Source organism: Octodon degus, unplaced genomic scaffold (assembly GCF_000260255.1).
Source record: "Octodon degus isolate 3935 unplaced genomic scaffold, OctDeg1.0 scaffold00070, whole genome shotgun sequence".
Lineage (NCBI taxonomy): Eukaryota > Metazoa > Chordata > Mammalia > Rodentia > Octodontidae > Octodon > Octodon degus.
The window spans coordinates 4,782,434-4,805,272 of record NW_004524646.1 but is presented as its reverse complement, the minus strand read 5'-3'; the positions used below and the strand labels follow the sequence as shown (position 1 = coordinate 4,805,272).

The window sequence follows — 22,839 nt, the reverse complement described above, 5'->3', positions numbered from 1 at the left end:
TCTCCCCAGTCTTTAAATAAATGAATAAATACCCAAGGAAATGAAGATAGAAAAAAAGCAGAAAGCAGTGAAATAAAAAGTAGAAAAGTGATTTTAAAAAACCAATGAGAAAAGATCTGGTTCTTTGAAGTAGTCAATGGAATATCAACAGTTTCCTAGGAAAACTGATTTTAAAAAGAGAAAATACAGATCAGCGAGGAAATATGAAATGAAATATGGGGTCCAGGGAGATGGCTCAGTCGAATAAGTGCTTCCCTGGAAAGCACAGGGCCTGAGTTCAATCCCCAGTTCTGCCAAAAAGAAAAAGAAAGATGAAATATGAAATATGACATCACTACCAATCTGGCAGACATCAGAAAAACAAGGGAATGCCAGAAACAACTCTATGAATATAAATTCAACAACTTCAGAGCAATAGATCCATTCCTTGAAGGCTACAAATGCATGTAAAATGAATTAAGCAATTTGAACAGTATTTTTAAAACACGGGATCTGTAGAGAACAAGAGAAGTGAACTCTTCCCAATACACCTCACGAGGCCAGTGTGACCCTGATTCCAGAGTGAAACAAGAGTAGCACAAAAAGAAACACAGGGGAACCTCTCACAAACATAGGAGAACACAGTAAGAATTTTCAACAAAATAGCCGCAAATGGAATCTGGCAATCCATGACAAGAATCATATTGCACACCAGTTTGGGTTCAGAAAGGAATGCAAGGTTGGTTTAACATTTGAAAAGCCATCAGTGGAGCCCGCCACATCAATAGGGTTACAGAAGGAAAGTAGCGCCAGTGGTCCTTAGCACATGGATGGATGCAATGTGCCCAAACCAGGGAATGTTTTTCAGCCTTGCAAAGGCAGGAATTGGTCACATGCACAGCATGGAGGAAGCGTGAAGATAAAGATGCTAAGGGATAGAAGCCAGACACAAAAGGCCAAAAATTATGTGTTCTACTTCCGTGAGTTACCTGGAGTAGACAGCAGAATGATGATCAAAATGAGCCAATGGGAAAGGGGACATGGGGGACATTGTCTATTTGGGACAGAGTTTCAGTATGTGATAGCGAACGAGTTTTGGAAAGGGATAATGACAGCAGTATGAATGGTCCTGATGCTGCTGAACTAACTACACGCTTGCTGTGGATAAAGCAGTAAAACTGTATGATGTCACCTGTATCTGGGCATAAGAATTTAAGGAGACTAAACAAGAAAAACCACATAATTGTATCAATTGGTGCAGAAGAATGTGACAGCATTCAACCTCCAGCAATGTCAGACTTGTGACAAATTAGGAACAGAGAGGAGAAGCATCCTCAATACTGTGTGGAAAACCCACAGCTTGAATCTTACCAGTGGGGAGCCCAATGCCTCCCCCAAGATTGGGAGCAAGAGCGCTAGCTCTGCTGTCAGCTCTTTCTCCACAAGAGAATCCCAGTAGCCTACTCCTCCTGAGGCCCACAGGATGTATGAAGGTTGGCAAGCTATCCTTTGTCCCAGAGGCCGGTACCCTCAATCGCCTCAGCTCTGCCTCTTTTGAGATACACAAGGACTGCAAATAAGGTTACCTGATTTTATGATGTTAACTCTACCCGTTATATTAGGAGAAATCAAATCACTTCCAAGTTTGGGACCAAGTTTATACATTATAGTGACTTGTGACTGCCCTACATAAATCTACATATGTGCAACAAGGAGACGAACAACTGCTAATGACATCTAGCATGCAACTGAGGCCCAGAAAGGGTGAGCAACTGGCCCAAGATCCCACAGTCCAGGTAGGGGTATCCATGAGCAAGCCAGTTGTGGTCAGTGTTCTAATGACACAGCTGAAATCTCTTTCACACAAACAGTTGCTTCTGTTCTTCCTGTTAGGCTGCAACCACAGGTGCAGGCTGCACCTGGCTGGGACTCGTGCAGGGCCTCATGAGGTCTGTGGCTGCACACAGCTGGGAGCGTGGTCAGCCTTGGTTGGGAGGTTTGGTTCCAGTGGCCCCCGGGGCTCTCTTCCCCCAACACCATCCATCCCAGCGTCTGCTCTGATTGTGGCTGACAGCATGCTGCAGGCTGGGCTTGGACTGAGACTGCCACTGTGTAAGTGGGTTACATAAGTCATGTTGTCATGTCTGTGCCCCACATCCCTAGAGGCACTGCCTGGTCACTGTGTCCCCATGTAGCCTGTACACCCTCCCAGAGTCAGGCTGGCTTCAATGACAGGTGTGTGCCTATGGTGCTAGCTTAGCAGAGCCTGGAGAAAGAGGCAAGGCAGGGCCTTGGTTGACAGCTGTCAGCAACAGCAGTCCAGAGTGGTCACGGTCAAGGGCTCAGACCTCACTGCCTGTATCTTATCCAATCCCATCTCTGCCACCTCCTATCTGTGGTCACAGGCAAGTTTTCTAGCAAGGCTGTACCTCTGCTTAAACCTTTACTAAGAGCACCTGGGTGTGGCACCCAGGAAGGGCAAATGACTTACTATGTCTCCTGTCCTTGGCCCTTGGGTCAAGCAGAGTCTCTCACTACCATGATTCGGTGTCAGAGGAGCACAGAGGTAGAAGTCAAGGCTGCTCTGCAGTGACCCTGGTCAGTCAGGTGGAGGTTGCCACTCCAGCTGCTTGAGTTCTTTGGCTTGAACCAGCTCAGTTCACTGGCTTTTGCAGAGCTCTCTAGAACCAAGGCAGTGGCACTACCAGAAAACCTCCTCCTAGGTTTTTAAAAGGTCCATGGCCCTTAAGAAGTGTAGAGAATCTGTCACTGAGCACATGACAGCAGCCACGCGTGTCCCTGATTGGACCTGCTCAGTGTCTAGGGCATCCAGGTCCCTGGAGTCACTGATCAGCCAGCAGTCTGTCTCCCTCCTCGCCTGGAGCTCACCTGCATGGACCTGGGAAAACGATGAAAGAACAATACAGGGAGCAGCTGCCTTCGGTTCACTGGACAAATGCTATTCAGTGGAGTGGGTAAAGTATTTAGTGCATGAACGTTTACTAAGAAGTTGCTCTGTGTCTGGCGCTGGTAGGGGGTCAGATTACAAAGGTCCCTCTGTGCTTAGCTAAGGAGATTAGACTTCATCCTTGACATTATGGATGCAGGGATGGCAGAGGGTGTCATTAGATTTCTGGAAGTTGGCAGGAAGCTTCCTGGAGATGCCTGTGCTGGGTCTGGACAAAGCCCAAAGGCACAGGGTTGGCTGAGTTGTGCCCAAAAGCCAAGAGGTTTGGTGCTTGTCTTTGGGTATGTCAGCAACTGGAAGTAAGGAAACTGACTTCCTCTCTGCCCAGACCCAGGACCGGAGTGAAAGAAGGCCCACGAGCCGGAAAGACCATCCAGAGTGGAGGGCTTCTCCCACCTGTCTGGGCAGCCTGTCAGAAACTCCAGTGGGGCTCGGGCTATGAAAGCCCCCTGCAGGTTCTCAGGTCACTGTTCCTCCAGCCACTGTTCCTCTGTGGCTCCCCTGATGGCCCCAGACCCAGGCTCCAGGGTCATGTGCTTCTATCAGTACATGAGACCTGGACTTGAGTCTTGAGAATAGATGGGCTTGGGCAGTGGCTGGTCCGCAGGAGGACCTTGGGGGAGCTATGTATGTGGTGGACTTTGCATGTAGAGCTGGCTTCAAGTTCAAGTTCTGCCAGCCATCAGCTGTGAGGCCTTGGGAAAGTAAATAGCCACAAAATCACCTGTCCTAGGTTGGTGAGCCTTTTTTCAGGAGGTCACTGAATATGGCTTGTGGCACATAGTAAGTCCGCAGCAGTTCTTAGCAGCCCCATTTGTCTCTTTTTTCTTTTCTTCTTTTCCTCAAAAAGTGTTTGGTGGATGAACAGCGTGCATTAAGAGCTATGGAAAGACTTCCTATGGCCAGACTTGACTCCCGAGAGTTTCCCGACCCAGGGTAAGGACTGTTGTTGACTGAGAAACAAGGAGATGGCTCCCCAAGAAGGCAAGGCCAGAAGGACCAGGTGGACTGAAGATGTGGAGTCTGGTGGGAAACAGGGCTGGCAGTGTAGCTGGAGATGTCCCAATGTGCTTGGGAAAAAAGCCCCAGAGAGTGGGGCCCTGCATGGCCCAGCAGGGTGCAGAAGACCAAGCCTAGTATAGTCAGTTCCCAGCAGAACTCGATGGAGAGGTAGCTGAGAAGCAGGTGCTAGGTCCCAGGGGCTGTGAACCCCAGGCTGCACACACTGGTCCCATGCCTCAGTCAGCAGGGAGCTGTGAGGGGAGGCTAACCTGGTGACCAGAGGAAGACATCAGGACAATGATCTTTCCAGCAGAGTGTGCTGGGTGTCTTGGAGCAGAAATGATGTTGTCTGCCTGTTCCAGACAGGTGGGCTGAGCTGTGCCGCAGAAACACATTGCATCCAGGTCTCTGGGGCTCAGCTCACCCTCTCCAAGGCTGCTGTGGTAAGGGCGACTGTCCAGGGCATGTGACAGCGATGGGTCCTGGGCACTCTGGTGCAGCACATGGAAGTCTTGGCTTGTACGTGCCCATCCCCACAGAGGCAATGTGGGGAGCAGAGGGTCACTGCTCCAAAGGAGGGATCCACAGGCTAGACAGAAGGTGGCTTGGAGTCACGCCACTGTGGGCAGGTGCCTCATCCCACAGCAGCTTTGCCATGGCCAGTGGGAGTGGGGGCTTCCTCTGCCAGTGGCCCGTGTCTGGGGCGGGGACCTCAGAGAGGAGCCCTTGGTGAGCTTGGGTTAAGGGCGGGGGTGGGAACTAGAACACCCATCCCTCGGCTGACGGCTGAGGAGCACAAGAGAAGGCAGCCAAAGAAAGGGCAAAGAGGGATGCGAGGAGGGAGTACCAAGGCGAAGGTCTAGGGACACGAGAGGGCCTGCCTCACTGGCTGGCATCAAGGCCTCACCCATTAGCATCTCCCAGGCACCTCCCTTGCCATCTCTGGCCTCACCTTCCCTCAAGCAGGGCCAGTTCTGGCTCTGGGCTCCCTTGCTTGCTCTGAGTGAGTGGCCCTGCTTGCAGCCACGCCGGCGTTGGCACGGTGACAGTAGCCAAGTGTGCAAACTTGTGCCTTTGTCCCCGGGCCAGGGGGAGCCATGGAGACTGGCTAATATGACACAGGAAAATGTTTGCTGATGGCAATTCTATGGGCTTTGTCCACCTCTTTCTCCATCATGACGACTCGATTTAAGTCCCTAACTGTTTGATTACAAATGCAAGGGGCCGTGCAACGCCAACCTTTTGTCCAGCGGCACTGAATGGGCAATTCAGGCTTTGTGCAGCTCAATTGAGGAAGCAAACATAAAGACAAGATTCCTGAGAGCTCCGGCTCCCTTCCCATGGATATGCCAGCACCCTGTTCGCCAGTCCCTCCTGGCTACCTTGTGCCACATCGGTGCACCTCCCTAGCCTCCTGGGTCCTCCAGTGCCCCATCCCTGGGGGATCCTGGAGCAAGAGTTGTGGACAGAATGAAAGAGAGACAAAGCCAGAGACAGAGATGAGAGACCAAGAGCCACTCCATGCTCAAGGACAGCAGGGGAAACAGCCCGCCCCAGCTCACCCGTCCGATTGTCTGTCTGCACCGGAGCATGGCAGCTGTAGGCCTGGAGTCTTTCCGGGAGGGGAGGTTTGCAAGCCTGTTCATTTCCACCGGGCCCAGCCCCTCCTTGGTCCTGGACACACACACACACACACACACACACACAGAGAGAGAGAGAGAGAGAGAGAGAGAGAGAGAGAGAGAGAGAGCTCCCCCTCAAGAAACCAGGGAACCGAGGTCAAGGGGAGGAGGGGTGTGGAGGCCTGAAGAGAGTGGGGCTGAGGGGTAGAAATTTACCGGGAAATGATTGCATTTGGGAGCTGTCTTTTTTTGTGATGGTCCCCATGGTGACAATTTGTGACGGCAAAGAATGTGGGAACGGGGCGCAGCCGCCTGATTGGGATGCTTTGTATCTGGAGAGGCGCTCCTGATTGGCCTAAGGGCCCCCCAGCCCCGGGAGTTGTCCTCCATTCAGCCCACTCAAGGGTTGCACCGCTGCAGCGATCCGTTGGTCGGGCCTGCCTAGGTCTGCGGTGGGGAACCTGCCGGCCACGGTGGCGGCGGGCCCGGCCTGCACCTCTGGTCAGTGTGGAGGCTCGGCTGCGGGCTGTCTGGGTGGGGGGCGAGGGGCAGGCCGGGGCCTGGGGGAGGGGCCCAGTGCTGTGGGTGGTGGCCCAGGAGGCATGAAATTGCTGCAGATGCTTCTACCAGGGAGTCCTTGCTGCCCACAGCCTGAAAACAGCCGCGAGGCAGGTCTCGATTAAGTGCTAGACAGGGGTCCTGCCTGGTCCTGCGTGAGAGTCGGGGGTGGAGCGTGGGACCGAGGAGGGGGTGGAAGGGCGGCCACCACCAGGCAGGCAGGGGGCTCGGCCTTCTTTTGCAAAGTGGAGCAGTTGTCTCTGCTTAGAAAAGAAAAAACCTTTCTGCCAAGTTGTAGGCTTTGGCAGTAGGAGCACAGCTGGCGTGTGGGAGACGCGGCAGGCCGGGAGTGCGGCCGCGGACGCCACTTGGAGCTGGGTCGCCTTGGGTCAGCTTGCTTGGCCTCTGTAGGCCTCAGCCGCAAGAAGAGGGCAGCACCCCAGAAAGCTCCATGAGGCTGTTGGCTCCCGAGGCATCGCAGGTGCTCAGGGACCCTTCTGCCTCTAGCGGTGCCCTGTCTGTCACCCAGGCCTCTATTCTGGGCTGAGGGGTGCAGGTGGGGAGCACCGTCTGCATCCAGGTTGGGTGGCAGTTGGGGGAGGGCTGGGGGTGGCTGCTCAAAGAGATTCTAACAGCCTCTCTTGTCCCTCAGGTCAGCCGTGCACCCTCCTCGGAGCTGCCCACCCCCACAGAGACCACCCTCTTCATGGAAAGCCCCATGCCGTGGCCCCCTGGTGATGGCATCCGACAGTGACGTGAAGATGCTGCTGAATTTTGTGAACCTGGCGTCCAGTGACATCAAGGCAGCCCTGGACAAGTCCGCGCCCTGCCGCCGCTCTGTGGACCACCGCAAGTACCTGCAGAAGCAGCTTAAGCGCTTCTCGCAGAAGTACTCCCGGCTCCCACGGGGCCTTCCTGGCAGGGCTGCTGAGCCTCACCTGAGAAGGGGACCTGAAGACCTCCCCGGGCGGCTGCCCCTCCATCCCTCCGTCCCTTGTGGCCCGGATTCCAGCCTTGGTGGGGGTGGGGGCTGCAAGGAGAAGGCTCTGGGGAGTTCTTTCGGGGAGGAATGTCTTTCTAACGAGCAGAGCCTCCAGGGGCAGGGCCTGGGAGCTGCCAAGCCTGGCCAGGTGCCCATGAGGAAGAGACAGCTGCCCGCTTCCTTCTGGGAAGAGCCAAGGCCCACCCACAGCTACCCTATGGGGCTGGAAGGGGGACCGGGCCCCAGGGAGGGACCTCCCTATGAGAATAAAAAAAATTGCCAAGGCTTGGAATCCATGGTGCCTGAAGCCGCTCCAGGACCTATGTCCCCAAGGGCACTGGCTGACAAGGAGCCACTCAAGATGCCTGGGGTCTCTTTGGTGGGCCGTGTTGATGCTTGGAGCTGCTGCCCCTTCCAGTACCATGGACAGCCCATCTACCCTGGTCCTCCAGGGGCCCTGCCTGCAAGCCCCATCCCTGGCCTGGGCCTGTGGAGGAAAAGCCCGGCCTTGCCGGCAGAGCTGGCCCATTTCTGCAAGCATGTGGATGGCCCAGGGCAGAAAGTGCACAGACCTGTTGTTCTGAAGCCCATCCCCACCAAGCCAGCTGTGCCCCCACCCATTTTCAATGTCTTTGGCTACCTCTAGCTAGGCTGCCAGGGCCTGGGCCTCTCCTCCACCCTGCAGGACATCAGGGACCCAAGGAGCTGTCTTTGGGAGGAGGGGGCTGGGCAGAGGTGTGGCCTGGGTATTCCAAGCACCCCTTTCCTTTGTGTATTCTGAGGGCAGTCTTGGGGCGGGAGCTTCTCAGGCAGGCACCAGCTCAGCCCCTGCCACTGGACTCAGCTGGCTTCACCCCAGCCCAGCTAGTGCATGGCAGATCTTTCCCTGTTCCTGTGCTGACCATAGGCACTGGGACCTGGTCTGGCCCACCAGTCACCCAAATGCCACTTACACACCCACTGTTTAAGTCAATTTCAGTTGTTGTTCTTTTTGTTCTTTGTAAATATTAAGAATGTTAATAGAATAAAGACGTTTCTTTTTGCAGTTTCCATATCTCAGGTGTCATGCAGTGGAACAGTCCCCAGACCCATGAAGCCCTGACTGTGCCCAGACTAAAGGCTGCTTAGTGTGGAGGACAAGAGTAGCCGGAAAGCTGGGTGACATCTGGGGCCAGGCTCCACTCGAAGAAAGGTGGGTGGGCAGGGAAGGACTTTCTGACCTCCGTGCTGACAGATGAGTCTGGGCAGGCCAGGGTGCTGGAGGGCCTGTGTCACTCCAGAGCCAGGGAAGGAGGAGCTGCGGCTCTGGCTCTGCTCCGTGCGCCTCATGGCAAGGAGCAGTCAGAAGGAAAATTGGGCTAACGGGGCATTCATGTCTTATGGATGAAACGTGGTTTTGATTTTTTTTTTTTTTTTTTAATGGCTATTGGACCCAGGGCCTTTGCACTAAGTTACATCCCTAGCTCTTTCTAAAACTTATTTTGAAGAAAGTTTTCACTAAGTCACTAAGTTGCCCTGGGGGAGCTTGAACTTTTGATCTTCTTGCCTTAGTGTCCCAGAGTGCTGGAGTAACAGGTGTGTACCTTCACCCCTGGCCAGATCATCCCGCTTTTAAGCATGTTCTTTGGTTCTATTTCCACGGACTTAAAATGAACGCACAAACAGACTCCTATGGAAAGCAAAATACAAAACACCAAAGCAAGAATCCCTCGCTGGGTCAGAGCCCTGGTTTCCTGCTGATGCCTCAGGCCTGGGGACATCCCAGCACCTGTGGACAGAACACTGAGGCTTCTACCTGTGACAGTGCACAGAGTGGGAGGCACCAGAGGCAGAGGGCTACACTGAGCTTTTCTCTGAGAATGTCAGACTGGCAGACCCGCTGCAGAGGCCTCCACTGCTCGCTGTCCCTTTTGCTCTGCAGACAGAGGCTGGGCCCATGGGGTGTAGAACTCCTCAGCTGATCAGAGCCATCCTTACCTCTCAGCCTGGTGAGGGCCGGCCTGGCTGGAGACTGTGGGCTTGACTAGCTGCAGGACGCTGCATAAGCTAATCCCCTTTCTGGGCTCTGTTGCCTCATCTGTACAGAGTTCTGGTGCCTTGACCTCTTCTGCACCCCAGGATCTCTCCTTGGATCATTCCTGCCAACCAAGGTCAAAGATGAGCAGCCCAGGGCCCCTCTGCCTTGCCCAGTTTTTTTCCAAGATGCCCCTGGAGTGGGGCGTCCCCTGGAGTGGGGCATCCCCTGGAACAGCATCTTGCTCATGGGAAGCAGGTGGGCTTCTGGTGGCCCTGACATCAGAAAACTTCAGAACTACAGATGCCAGTGTGGCACCAGCACAGCTGCTCTGAGTAACTGCATGTGGGAGGACGAGGTCTTCAGCCCACCCCCAGTCCTGGATCTCTCAGCGTCACAGAGTGAGAAGGGGCTGGAGGAAGAGTGCATGTGCCCTTGCCCTGTGTCAGCACACAGGACCTCCAGAAGCACATTTCCACCTCCAAGCTGTCAGCAAGCCTGCCGGCTGGCCTTGCCATCCAACCAGCTGTATGGTCTTGAGCAAATGATTTAACCTCTCTGTGCCAAAATTTCCTTATCCATTAAATGTGGCCAGTCACAGACCTGATGGAGGAGTTGTTGAGGTGGATATGCAGGCCTGGTACTCCACTCCACGCACGTGCTCCCAAGTGGCACCAGCCAGAGTCCCCTCCCGTGGCTATGTTGTAGAGCCTGTAGGCCCTGCCAAGCTGATGGTTTAAATGTTTATAAATGTGTTGCTTGTGGTGATGGGGCTCCCGGATCACCCAACCAACCACATCAACCTCAGGAGGCGTGTCTTCCCTGGGGGTGCCTGAGCCCAGCCCCGCTAGGCTTCTGATGCCCACTTGTCCCTGTTGAGGCTCAGCTTCCCTGAGGGACAGCTGCAGTTCCATTTGTTCCCAGGCTGAGAGGCTTCTCTTCAAAGCAGAAGCCTTACTAGGACTGTGCCCAGAGAAGCCCATGGCACTGGTTGCCTGGTGTAGAAACCACTGGAAAAAAACACCCCATGTACCTATGTAAACATTGGTATGAAAAGGAGAGAAACAGAAAACAGCTCAGGGCCAGGGGTATAGCTCAGTGGCATAGTGCCTGCCTGGCAAGTGCAAGATCCTGAGTTCAATACCAGGTAAAAAAAAAAAAAAAAAAAAAAAAAAAAAAAGAAAGAAAAGAAAAGAAAACAGCCCAGTACTAGCAGCAGGAATCCAGAGCAGCAAAACATGAGCTGAGATGGTTCAAATTAAAAACCAGGGGCAGCCAGGGCCTCACACTTGCGCAGTCTCCAATCCCAGGCCAGGCTTGATTCCTGCATGAAATGGAATCACTGGCACCTTTTTTGGGTGGCGAGGGCTCTTCAGTACTGGATGACCCTATGAGGGTAGAAACCCTGTGGGGCTGGGTCATGGGGCAGTGGGAAGTGGCAGTCTCTGTAGAGGGTGATGGCTGTCAGTCCCCTCCAATAGGGAACTTGAGCACTGACCAACTAGGACAGACCCATTGGAGCAGGCCCTGGGCCAGGTTAGCTATTGCATCATAAGGAGGTGCAACAGGGACCCACAAAGGCCACAGCTGGGCAGGGCACTTGGGAGGACGCTGCCCCATGCCATGACCCAGAGGTTGACGTACAGCAATACCTGAAGAACCCAGAGGCACACTTGCTGTAGTCATCGCTCCCCCTCTGGCCCAGCTGCCTATTGTTCAAAGGCCACATACTACCCTAACCTTGGGGAAGACCCTACTGGATGCTGGGACTGGCCCAGGTGCAGGGTCTTGGCAAGGTGCCCTGCTCTGGGGTGGCAATAGAATGGCCTAGGGTTCAGTGGCTTTAACCACACATGCAAAGCAAGTATTGATAAATTACTGCAACTCCTATGAAAACAGGGTGAGCTTGGTCTCAGCCCAGGGATCCAGAGACCTGCAAGAAAACACCAATGGCATGAATACTGCCTCATCTGGAAATGAAATGCTGCTCCTGCGTGGATCATCTGCAGGCTGCCTTGGGTCAGGGCTTCCGGCCTTTGCAAGGATTTGCCATGGATGTCCCTCCGGCACTGTTTCTCACGACAGCTGGGCTAGACTTTTGCACCCAATATATTTAAATTTTACAGCAAAGGAGGTGAGTAGGAGTTTTGGGAAACCAGCGTGTAAGACAATGCCAGGTGTCAGGAGACTTGCGGGCACAGACGCCTTCCTTGTCATAAAGCTCCTGTTTTTCTGCTGATTTAACCAGGGAAGAAAAGTAGCTGGGTAGCCAAGTGCCGTCTCAGAAGGTCGTTCAGAAGTTCAATGCCATGGTTTAGGTCTTAGAAGTCCCCCTCCTCCCCAAGCCTCATGTACTGACGGCTTGGCACCAGCTGTGGTGCTGTTGGGGGTGATAGAACTCTAGAAGAACTGTCCTAGGAAGTATCCTATGCAGGCGATACTGGGACACTGGCTCTATCACTGTCACTGTCTGTCTCTCCTCTTTGCTTCCTAGCCCCTATGAGATAGCTCTTCTTCCCCACTGTCCACTGCCTACCACAGGCCCAAAGTATGAGGGCCATGGACAGAAACCTTGGAAGCTACAAGCCCAAATCAACCTTCCTTCCTTTAAGCCATGTATCACACATATTTTGTCCCAGCAACAGAAGGCTGCCTAACACACCCATCATAGATGCCAGATTCAGGGTCTGTGTGCCCTGCCCCCTCCCTCCCTCAGCCCTTTCATCTGTCTGCTAGGAGCAGGGCCAAGGACCTCAGGCTTCGGAGTCTGACAAGAAGGACTTGGCTGTGCAGAGCCTCGGGTGCGCAACATTTATTGTACAGAGGAGCCCCCAGCTCAAGGGTCCCTCCTTGGCTGGGGTCAAGTGGAGAGTTTCATGGAGTTGGGGAAGGGTACAGGGAATGCTCTGAAGCGAGGTCCTCCTGGAAAGGCAAGCTTGTTCCTAGAAGGGCGCCAGCCACAACTCAGGTGGAGGCTGGGGACCCTCCATGGCCCCTGCTTTTCCAGATCCTCAAGTTCTGCCCTGGGCAGAGGTCTCCGCCATTCGGTCTGAGATCAACTCAATGGCTTGAAGACACACAATGCTTCTCCTATGGGACATGCTGTGTTCTCCAGTCAGCGCAGTGCAGACCGGGCACAATCTCAGCTGCTGCCCCAGCTGAGAGGGAGGAGGCCTGCAGCCTTGTTCTGTCCCCAGTGCTCTGGGATGGGGGATGCCGCTATCCTGCATGGAAGGAGCAAAGGGGCCACTCCTCCCTCCCATCACCTGTTACTGGGGGTTCTCGTATTTTAGGTATCTAATCAGCCTGCCCGGGAGTGGCAACGTGTCCAAGAGTTTCAGACGATATTTTCCAATGGACTTTCGAACCTGCAGCCGGCAAAGGTGAGCCAGAGGTCTTGGAGGTTCTGGAAAAAATGAGAGAAAGAGATGCTGATTGATGTTTTCATCCGCAGCCTCGGCCTACAGTGGGTGCCTTGTGGGTGTGGCTGGGTACGAGAGGTGTCTCTCATGGGTAGCCTTGCAGCTGAACAGACTGAAAGGGAACTTCTCATTGTCACAACGTCCTTCTACACTACCCCAGGAAGAGAGGTGACATGCCCACTTGGCAGGCAGGAAAGCTGAGGTGAGTGAAGTCCCTGGTGTTGGCAGGAGTTTCTCAGGGACAGGGCTCACATCCCACCCATCTTGTATGACTTCCTCTTCACAAAAGCTGGGACCACCAAACACCTCAGTGAAGGAGTCGTTGGGAGTTTCACACATGAGATGCCACTCTGGGCTCCTGCTGCTGCTGAGAGGGCAGGGCAAAGGAGCAGCACCCCAAGCCCCACCCAGCTGCCACTCCTCGGCCCCCTGGAGTGCCTTGTGCAGTGCAGGTCTTCTCAGGTGGAAGGTGGAGGTGGGAGAGGCAGGAGCAGGAACTGATGCACAGAGTGGTGGCTAATTTATTGGGGAACAAGAAGGATGTTTGTGGGATCAGAGAACACCATTCACTCATTCAGTAAGCACATGCTGGGCTCCTTGGTCTACCCAGGCCTGTGTGAGGAGCACTGGGCAGGGGTTCCTGCCCGGGGCAGTGGGGAGAGCTCCACACCAGATGGTGCCTTCTGTGCCAGGTTCCGAGAGGGAGGCAGGAATTTGGCAGATGGGGAAGGGATGCAAGGGCGTCTCCAGCAAGGAAGATAGCACGTGCTAAGCCTGGGGCCACTGCAGCCTCGGGGAACCTGGGTGACAGGGGACATAGAGAGGCCTGTGTCTGAGCACTGGCCAGCTAGGGTTCTGTGCCCTTTCATGGTATTTGTGATGTGTTCTCTGCCCTCTGATGTCACTTGGGACAGTGTCCCCTCTGAGAAGGTAGCAGCATCTTTTCTGTGAAGAGGGAAGCAAAGGGCTATGGGGGGGAGGGGGCATAGGACACAGACACAGAGCCATGAGGGCAGGGCTGGCACGCTGAAGGGCACTGCCTGCCACCTCCCAGAGTCTGGATTGGTGGTAACACCCTAGCATCAAACACAAGGACAGGCAGTTTTGCAGGCAGAGGGGCTGAAAGTCAAGAGATAGGCCCTGGTTCAAAATCATCTTCTTCACCTGTGCGTACACATACGCGTTCCCCTGGAACCTGCAGGGAAGACAGGAGGGACCAGGATCCCAGATGTCCTCTAGGTGTGGACCTCTCCACCCCCTAGTGGCCAAGGGCAGTGGTGCCGGCAGCCAGTTAATAGTAGGATTTGTCGCATAGCAAGTCAGCACCTGCGCTCTGATGCTCTTCCATCATGCTGACTTCATGAAAGATGTCAGTAGGCTGAGCCAGTGAAACGTCCCATAGTAGGTTTGGGTTTAAAGGGAGTGGGGATCAAGAGGAACAGGATGAGTGGAGTTGGGCCTTGGATGCAGAGTAGTCTCATTGCAAGACGGGGGCCTCACACCCCCATTCACACACCTGAGCCTGCCACACCTGGAAAGGGCTGGATGCTGGGCCTGCCCAAGCCTGTTTTCTGCAGGTTGGGTCTGCAGAGCAGGACCATCTGCCTCCTGGACCAGAGCTGCTCCACAGGCAGCCTGCAGGCCAATGGTATTGGCTCTATGGGTGGCAGGCAGGACACAGACTCTCAGCTCTGCTGCCCCAGGCCTTTGCACCAGAAGCTGTCTGGGAAGAGGCCCACATGGGTGCACATGTACACTCTGTGCCTTAGCGTGTCATCCTCTCCACATGCCACACTGCCTCCCTGAGGCCCCAAATGAGACAACAGGAGCCAATGCACACCTCAGGGAGCCAGGGCTGCTTTGACAGATGGGGTCAGACCAAGGTCCCAGCTTTGCTACTGCCCAAGGAGGCACTGACACTGTCTGTGACAGCCGAGCACAGGCCTGGCACTGGCAGGCTCATCGCATGGCATCTCAGAGGCCCAGCACCCTCTGCAAGGTGTGCATCTGCTAGCCACAGCATGGCAGTCCTACCTGCCTTCTCTTTGATCACCGCCCACTCCTCGAAGCTGTCGATGTGCTCCTTCAGCCGAGAGCAGAGCTGCACGTTGCCCACGTAGTCCAGAAGCACGTCGACAATGGGCCCTGCCCAGCGGCTCACCTCTGGTGCGGACAGGATCTCACAGAACTGAAAGGGAACGGTCATCCTGCAGGTGGGTGGTGTGCAGAAGACAGACGCCGGCCCTCCTGGGTTTGTACAAACCAGGCCCCAACACAGCCCCTTCTCGGTACAGGCCCACATCGGAAAAGATGGGGTTCCCCTACAAGTCACCACATCGTCTCCGAGTCTCGAGTTCCTTGTATAGAAAATGGGTATATAAGCCGGGTGGAGGGGTACATGCCTACAATCCCAACATCCGGGGAAGCTGTCAGGAGAGTTGCAAATTCAAACCCAACGCGAGTAGCTTGGCATTTGGTCTTCTCTGCACAGCAGGCAGCCCATAGGTGCTGCCTGGGAGCCACTACCGTGCTCTCTCCAGCTTCCGCTCCATTCTAAGAGCCCACTTCAGGAACACCAGGGACCGGCCCTGCCTCTGGGCCACTGGCTTCCGGGACCTGCCCTCACCATATGGCCGCCTGCTGTGGCTGCGCCGGGCCGGGTCCTGCCCGCTTAGCCTGGAATGCTAGGTGTAGATTTGCTCTGAGTGACGAGTACTTCCTTCGCTGAGTTTCTGCCAAGCCCGGTCTCTAAGGTTAGTTCCATAGAACTCCCAACAGGCTGACCAGGCTCCGGACTATGTCCTCCAGAGGGCACGCCATTCTGCTGGCTCTAAAGGTGCTGGCCATCTGTGGCATGGCCTCCGGACTGTGCTCACTCCTAGTTCCTCCAAAGCGCACTAACCGCTAATCCTCACTCCCTCCGCAGGGCGCTACCCACTGCCCCACGCGGCTTCCAAAGCTAGTCCACCATTCTGTACTACTGCAGTCTACACTCGCGCCAAGGCCCACACGCCACCAGTCCACGCTGCCCGTAAGGAGGCAGTGGACACCGGCCCCACCGCCCCCAGCGCGCCTCGCCGTGGGGCCCCTGGACCACGCACCTGGACCACGCTGGGCGTCTTGTCCGCGGCGGCGTAGGTCTCGCTGAACCTGCTGGAGCGCTGCGGGGCGGGCGGGTGTGGACCGTTGCCGTACAAGCAGGAGAAGCAGCGCTCGCCGTCGCAGCCGAGGTCCAGGAGGAACTTGAGCAGCGACAGGCACTTCATGGAGAACATGATGGTGGCTGGGAAGGTGGTGGGATGCGAGGCGATGTAGGCGTCGATGTTCGCGCCGTGGTCCAGCAGCAGCTGCATGGTGCGCAGGCAGCCGTGGCGGATGGCCACGAGCAGCGGGCTGATGAGGTCGCAGTTGGGGTCGGCGCCGGCCAGCAGCAGCAGCTCGGTGGCGTACACGTTGTTGTTGATCACCGCGAAGTAGAGCGCCGAGCTGCGGCGGTCCTCGTAGAGGCGCGAGCGCTCGGGAGCCAGGGGAGCGTTCACGTCGAAGCGCGCGCCCAGCAGCGCCTCTAGCACCCCGTCGTGGTTGCGCTCTGCAGCCAGGTGCAGCGGGCTGATGCCGCTCCTGCGCACGCGCGTGCGGCTAGTCACCGGCAGCAGCATCTGCACGATCCTGCAGGGGAGCAACGAGGGTCACCCGGAGGCCGGCAAGGGGGATGACTCTGCCACCAGGGGGCGCCAAGGGACCGCTGTGCTCACGATTGGCACGTGGGGGAGGGTGGGCCAGCCACCGGCCATTCTTTACAGGTAAGGTAACTGAGCTCAAAGAGCTCCAGCTAGATTCTGACGGTCACACAGGCGGAGAGGGCTGGAGCTGAAATGCAATTCCAGAACTTTGACCTCCAGAATCTGAAACCCTGAAAACCTAAGCCCGCTGAGCTAGGACATCAAGAACTTGCTGCTGACCTCGCAGGCTATGCCAGGCTGCCCGTTCTCGGGGCAGAAATCTAGAGAGTTGGCTGGGAGGTCCCCAAAGCCAGGTACTCCCCGCAAGAGGCGGCAGAGACCAGCGGTGACCCGCGGAGCTACAGCCTCTGCTGCCTGGAGAGGGAGTTTGTTCCCTTTTTATCAGAACCCACAAAGCACCGTGTCCCCTGGCTCCATTCTGCGGATGGGAAAACCCAAGTCTCAGCGAGGTGAAAAGGTTTGCTTGGGCCACACAGTCAGCAGAGGTAAACTAGGATTCATGGGAGCTCAGTTGTCCTGCATCCTGCCTTGGGACCCTGCTGAAGCTGTTGGAGCATGGGGGACATGCTTGCCCCCAACCTCTCCGGCCCAGGCAGCCCGATGAACCCAGGCTTCCTGTCCTGGGACTCAAGGCCTCTTCTCCTGGAGGTGGTCTCAGCTCTCTGAGCCCCTCCACATGCCTTTGACTGCTGAGGCTGGTCCTGTCTACTGCAGATTTGAGTACTGGTCTTAGTGCACTGCCTATATTAACCTCTGAAGCTCTCCTATTGGCCATTTGAGGCAGTGCTCACATGACCGTCACCTTCCAGATGAGGAAACACCAGCCCAGAGAGGGTATGTGACCTTCCCAAGGACACACAGCAAGAAGTGACAGAGGCGGGACTTGAACCATGGCTGTCTGAGCAGTGAGTGCTGCCCTACTTCTTGTGCAGCAATCATGGTGACAAGGGATGTCATGGGGTGTTGCAGCCTCCCCAATTTATTGACTTGCTTGCCCCATATTACCTTCCCTGCTGCCCCATAGGGAGGCCACACCAGTCCATGGTCTGCTTTTAACGGATGAGGTTCAGAGAGCTTCAGCGATGAGAGCTTCCCGTGCACCTCGTCTTGCCTCTCTTCGCCTAGCCCTCTGGTCCCTCAGCGCCCACCACCAAGATTCCAAACCCTAATCCATCCAATCCCTGCTGACAGGTGACCACACAGCCTGATGTGGGGCTCCAAGGAGGTGGCGCTGGCTGGGAAGCAGGTGTCACCAGGCTTGTTCCCACGCCTTTAGCCTCTTGGCATGCCTGTTTCCCCTGGCCTTCTTGCGAATCTGATGCCAGCAACCTCCTGCTGGGATCTCAGTGGAAAGTATTATTATTGTTAGTGAGGCCATGTTTGGCTAAAATCTGCCTGGAAAACCTCAAAAGGAAATTCACACACCCAGGGGGGCTAATTGCCTCTTAATTTCTATTTATGCAGGATCTAGAGGTTTGACCTTGCTCCACAGAGGTGCTGGTCAAAGGCAGGGTGGGGGCCTTGCCCTGGATGGTGGCCATGGCCAACAAATGCTCTGTAATAGCCGTGACATGCCCAAGCCGGGGAAATGACAGGGAGGGAGCCGCCCTGGGCTGCCGGCCCGCTGGGGCTGGTATCTCTGGCAGGTTGCAGCTGGTCTCCCGCTCTTCCCTGCCAAACTAAGAAAAAACGGCAGAAATGTGGAAACTTGTTGGGACCCAGCCTCAAGTCCCACAACCACATCTTGGTGCTATAGTAAATCTTCGGATGGCCTTCGGCTTCTACACAACCTGGCAGGAAGTAAATATGCAGTATTGGACAGGGCCTGGGGAACAGTATGTCCAACCCTCCCATTTTATGAAGAGCAAAACTGAAGCCCAGGCCTGGAGTGGGGAAGACAATGAGGTTGGAAAGGAGGTGGATGGACAGGAGGTGTCTGGGTGCCCAGGACTGTGCCCTTCCAGGGTGTCTCACTGCTGCACATATGAAGAGGCCATATGGCCTATGGTGTGTTGTCACTCTTTCCCCAGCCCTGTTTATGGGACAGAAGACAGGAAGGCAAGAAAGCAACTCATGAAACAGGTGGGGTCGCTCCTTCTCCCAAAGGTTGGTGAAGGGAGTTGACTGCTATTGATTAAGCAGTAAGTATGAACCTCTCCTCATGAGAGCAGCCCTGAGGTGTCCAGAGGCCTGGCTTCTGCCTTCCCAGGTATAGGGCTGTACCTCGTACCTCCCTGCTCAGCTTTGCCAAGCCTGGGGCCAGCATTGCCACTCACGGCTGCTGGCTATCTCTGACCTGGAACTTCAGTCCAGATGATGGGGCTGTTGCCCTGTTCCTGGGACCACCACACCCCCATAGCAGAACCCTTGTGGCCTCATGTGCTGCCCGTCCTGGGCTCTGATATTTGCCTGAATCTAGCTCAGGAGCAGGGAATAGGTGAGGGTCTGCAGCCAAAGCAGGCTGCACCCAGCGTGTAAGGGTCTGACATGTACTGTGAAGCAACCTGGGGGCCCCAAATCATTGGGACCTAGGGTGAGCAACCAGCTCTGTCCGTCAGTGCTGGGCCATCTGAGGCATGTCTCTTGTTCTAAGTAGATGCTTTAGACCACTGAGCCATTGAGGCATGTCTCTTGACTTCTCTGAGCCCTACACCGGCAGCGTGCTTTAGTGATAACACACAATGATGATGATGATGATGACAGTAGCTATAGTCGAGCTTTGTGTGGCCCTTCTGGCTACGAACACTTCTCCTTCCCAAATAAGCATGGTGACTATATTATTGAGCACTTACTATGTGTCAGGCACTGCTTAAAGCTTTTCACAGTTACCTCTTACAGCCAAGAGCCCGTTTTTTATCCATGACAGTCCAGCAAGGCAGAATTGCTATGCTCAGGTGACAATTCGATAATCCCTTTCAGCAGGCTTGCTTTGGAGCATGAAATGGGATCTTGCACCTTGATCAGTGCATAGTAGGCAGCCAAGATGCAATGGCTGTCGGTACGTGTGCCCCACAGTGAAGACAGTGCTGTCCCTGCTGTGCCAAACAGCGGCTCTGGGCCTCCAGTCATGGTGGCCTGAGCTATGTCGGCGTTCAGTGCAGGCTTGATGTGGGCGAACTTGACTTTATGTGGGAAGTAGCCGCCCAGAGAAGGCGCTGCCTCTTGTATGCATTTGTATGTGTGCAAGTGTGTGAACTAAAGAGTATTTTTAAAAGAACAAGGTCATAAGTGAGGCTGAAACTGCAAGTGCGTATTTTCTGTTAGTTACAGAAGGGTTCGCCCCATAAAATCACTGGGCAGCACTCAGAAACCCAGAAGACAGACCACAGCCCAGTTATACCAGCATCCCTGTGGAGGGCTCTGGCACCAGAGTGCTTGCGATTCAGGGGTTCCCATGTGTGCCGAGGTTAGGGATCATTGCTGGGGCTGTCCTTGGGCACCTGGTTCTGTCTAATTCATAGAGTTTCTTAATGAACCTATCTTTGATGTTGGTCCTTAATCTCATGAAGTGCATTTGCCAAACAAAAAATGAAAACCAGAAAAAATGTGTTTGGGAGGTGATTAAGACATAGGGGCCTTAGGGTTCCCTTTCCAGCTGTGCCCAGATGTCACAGCCCCCACTAAGTGTGCTGAAAAGCAGGTGCCTGTGGCAATCAGTCCCAGCCTGGCGTGGCAGTACAGGCCAGGGCCAAGGGCAGGCAGGGTGTTTGGCAGGTGGCTGACTGGGGACTGCTCTGGAATGTCACATCAAATCTCCAAGCAACCTACGGAGGTCAGTGTGGGGCGCTGGCCATGGGTGCTGCCAGGAGGCAGATGGGGCTGACAGGGTAGCCTTAACCTTTGGAAAGCTGGGCCTGTGGGGTGGCCTGGGGATCCAGGGGCCAGCACTGCTTCCTGGGGCCTTCACTTCCTTCTCTGTGATGTCACTGTCCCCCATGTCCCCCTCTGCCTTAGTGAAGACAGCAAACATTCCCCAATCTGCTTTTCCTTCTCCCTGCCAAGAGTGCTTCTCAGGGTGTCATCCAAGACACATGAGATGGGATTTTAGGTGGAAATGCTATTCATTAATTGTAAAATGATCATTTTAACACCACACTAGTGTGATGAGTGTTTCCTTTTAAAATATATTGATTTCAAGTAAATATTTACTCAAAGGAAACTACCATGCAAGGATGTTTTTTTCTAAAATCAGGAAGAAAGGCTGTGAAAGGGCCACAGTTTGGGTAGTAACGGTGCAGTGGGAGGAGCCTAACCCCTGGACTCTAAGGCTGGTCCTCGGGGACTCACTATGGGGCAAGTCACCTGACTATGTGGTCTCAGTCTCCTGATCTGTAGAATGGGGTGAAGGTCCCACAGCGCAGTGGCAAGGCCCACATAGGAAACAGGTGACCTGCGCCCTGGAAGTCACCCAGCTAGGCCGCTCCCCCAAGGGCAGCTGGAGTTCCCCCTCCCAGAGTCTGTCCTCACCCACAGTGTTGCCCATAAATGTCTAACAGCAGGCTTTTGGGTGGGGTGGGCACGGAGGGAAGAGGTCACAGGAACTGATTTGCAGCATTTATCACATTCTGAGCTGTGAAAACTCCCACCGTGGCTAGCACAAAGCCATCAAGGTCAGTGAACACAGTGCTGGGAAGCGAGGCCCACAGAGGGCTTCCATGAGATCTCCTCCACAGGAAGCCGGCTGCCAGCCCATAGCAGCCTCTCTCAGCTGGGCCGCCTCAGAGCTTAGCTGGCGCGTGTTTTGGTCATGGCATCCCAGTGCGCATGTGCACCAGTGAGTTTGTGCGGCTGGGCAGCCTCCCCGCTCCCAGCTTGGCTGCTAGGGACTTTAGCGCCTCCTGGCTGGCCCTTTGTTCCCAGCACACAGGACATGCTCAGGGCCACTAGCATCAGCATCGGTGCCATTCCTGTTGTAGTAGGCACTACCTGCATGCTTGCTAATTGTCTGGCAGCTTAGCATTGCGTTCTTCTGGAAAAAGCCACTGATTGAGGTTCATATCTGGCACCCGAGTGAAGTCCTTCCACATGCAGCATCTGGAGCCAGTGAATTCCTGGAACCCACATGCAGCGTGACTTTGGGCAAATCACTTGACATCTCTGGATCTCTCCCTCCTTGTCTTTAAAATAGAAACAGTAGTCATGTGCACCTCACTAAGTTGCTGAAAATGTTAGGTAAGTTTATAATGTAATGTGCTACTAAGAGCTAGACGTGTGAGCTCTTACCGGGGCAGGCCTTTGCCACGCGCTTGCTAACTACCGAAAGGGCTTCTGCTTCCTGTGCAGGGTGCTCCCCTCCATGCCAGCCACTCCCAGGCTGTCCTAATCCTGGGGACAGACTTCAAAGTAGGTGCACTGTCCTCCCACTTCATCTCTCCCCCTGTGGGTCCCCATGGAACTGTGTGGTGGGGTGGCCTGGCCCACTGACCTGTAGTTGCCCTTCTTGGAGGCGACGTGCAGGGGCAGCAAGCCGTCCTTGTTGGCCTTGTTGGCATCTGCACCCTGGGACAGCAGGAATGCTACCACCTCCTCGTGTTCATTCTTACAGGCCTCATAGAGGGCAGACGCGCTGTCGCTGGCCTGTGTGTTGATGTCAGCACCTGGTGAGAGAGAAGCAGGCCCACTAGGGGTCAGGGTGGTCCCTGCCAATGTGGAGTGCCTGTCATGGGCCAGGCACTGCTGGGCTAATCACATGATGCGTAGGATCTCTCCTGAGGCCCCACAGGAAGAGGGAGTGTGCCTGGGGCCACCCCCAGCTGCTCAGGCACCCTCCAGACTGAGGACTGGGAGTCTGCACCAAGGCCTCCTAAGGCCAGCAGTCCCTGCAATGACACCCGCTTTTGCTAAACATGGTCATGGTGGCCGGCCTGATAGCAGCAGTTACTCCATGTGCGAGGACCCAACCTCTGTCCTGAAACAGACCTCATAGCCCTAGCAGAGCATAGAGCTCCTCATAAAGGAAAACCTAAATTTGCTCATTGAAGGCTGTTATTCTTTGTAAGACATCAGAGGAAAATTACTTCCTGTCTCCTCCAAAGAAATTGCTGAAGCATACTGGGAGGAGGTGGCATCAAGCCTGGTGAGACTCTGCCTCTGGTTCAACCTCTTTCCACCCCGCATCTCGAGGGATGAGGAGAGAACTGCCTTACTGAATCGAGAGGGTTCAGCTAGCAGTGGCAGGTTACATACCCAATATCCCAGTGCCCTGGGAGGCTGAAGCAGGAGGGTTGAAAGTTGGAGCCCAGCCTGGGTGCCGTAATTGGTGAAACCCGGTCTCAACATTAAGCAATTTAATAAAGGCCAAGGATGGGGCTGGCCAGATAGCTCAGTGGATTAAAGCGCCTGCTGAGGCAGATGCAGGGGCTGGGAATTCAATTCCCAGGCTGCTGTGCCAGCACCAACCTTGGGGTGTGCTGAGACAGCAATTGAGACAGGGTGTGGTGGCGCCTGCCTATAATCCCAGTGCTTGGGAGGCTGAAAAACAGGAAGGATCACTACAAGTCCAATCTGTGTAGTGAGACCCTGGAGGCCCTGTACTAAATATATTAAAAA

General features: G+C 54.9%; 2 protein-coding genes across 4 annotated transcripts in view; one reads left to right on the top strand and one right to left on the bottom strand.

Moving 5' to 3' along the window:
• Positions 1 to 8,049, top strand: part of Fam181a (family with sequence similarity 181 member A) — a 12,970-nt gene extending 4,921 nt beyond the window's left edge. The window contains exons 1-3 of one of the 2 annotated variants that reach the window (XM_004635145.2): positions 2,930 to 2,954; positions 3,798 to 3,883; positions 6,782 to 8,049. In XM_004635145.2, coding sequence (XP_004635202.2) covers positions 3,831 to 3,883; positions 6,782 to 7,757 — 1,029 coding nt within the window. In that variant the 5' untranslated portion in view covers positions 2,930 to 2,954; positions 3,798 to 3,830 and the 3' untranslated portion in view covers positions 7,758 to 8,049. Of the gene's footprint in view, positions 1 to 2,929; positions 2,955 to 3,797; positions 3,884 to 6,781 lie in introns of those variants that run through there. The other variant, XM_023719689.1, reaches the window with a different exon arrangement.
• A 3,873-nt stretch (positions 8,050 to 11,922) lies between these two features.
• The window catches only part of Asb2 (ankyrin repeat and SOCS box containing 2), a 36,285-nt gene continuing 25,368 nt past the window's right edge, over positions 11,923 to 22,839 (bottom strand). For both annotated transcript variants that reach the window (XM_004635144.2, XM_023719618.1), the window contains 4 exons: positions 21,716 to 21,887; positions 15,649 to 16,216; positions 14,582 to 14,735; positions 11,923 to 12,531 (listed from right to left, as the gene is read on the bottom strand). In XM_004635144.2, the coding sequence (XP_004635201.1) occupies positions 12,395 to 12,531; positions 14,582 to 14,735; positions 15,649 to 16,216; positions 21,716 to 21,887 (1,031 nt within the window). In that variant the 3' untranslated portion in view covers positions 11,923 to 12,394. The remainder of the gene's footprint in view (positions 12,532 to 14,581; positions 14,736 to 15,648; positions 16,217 to 21,715; positions 21,888 to 22,839) is intronic.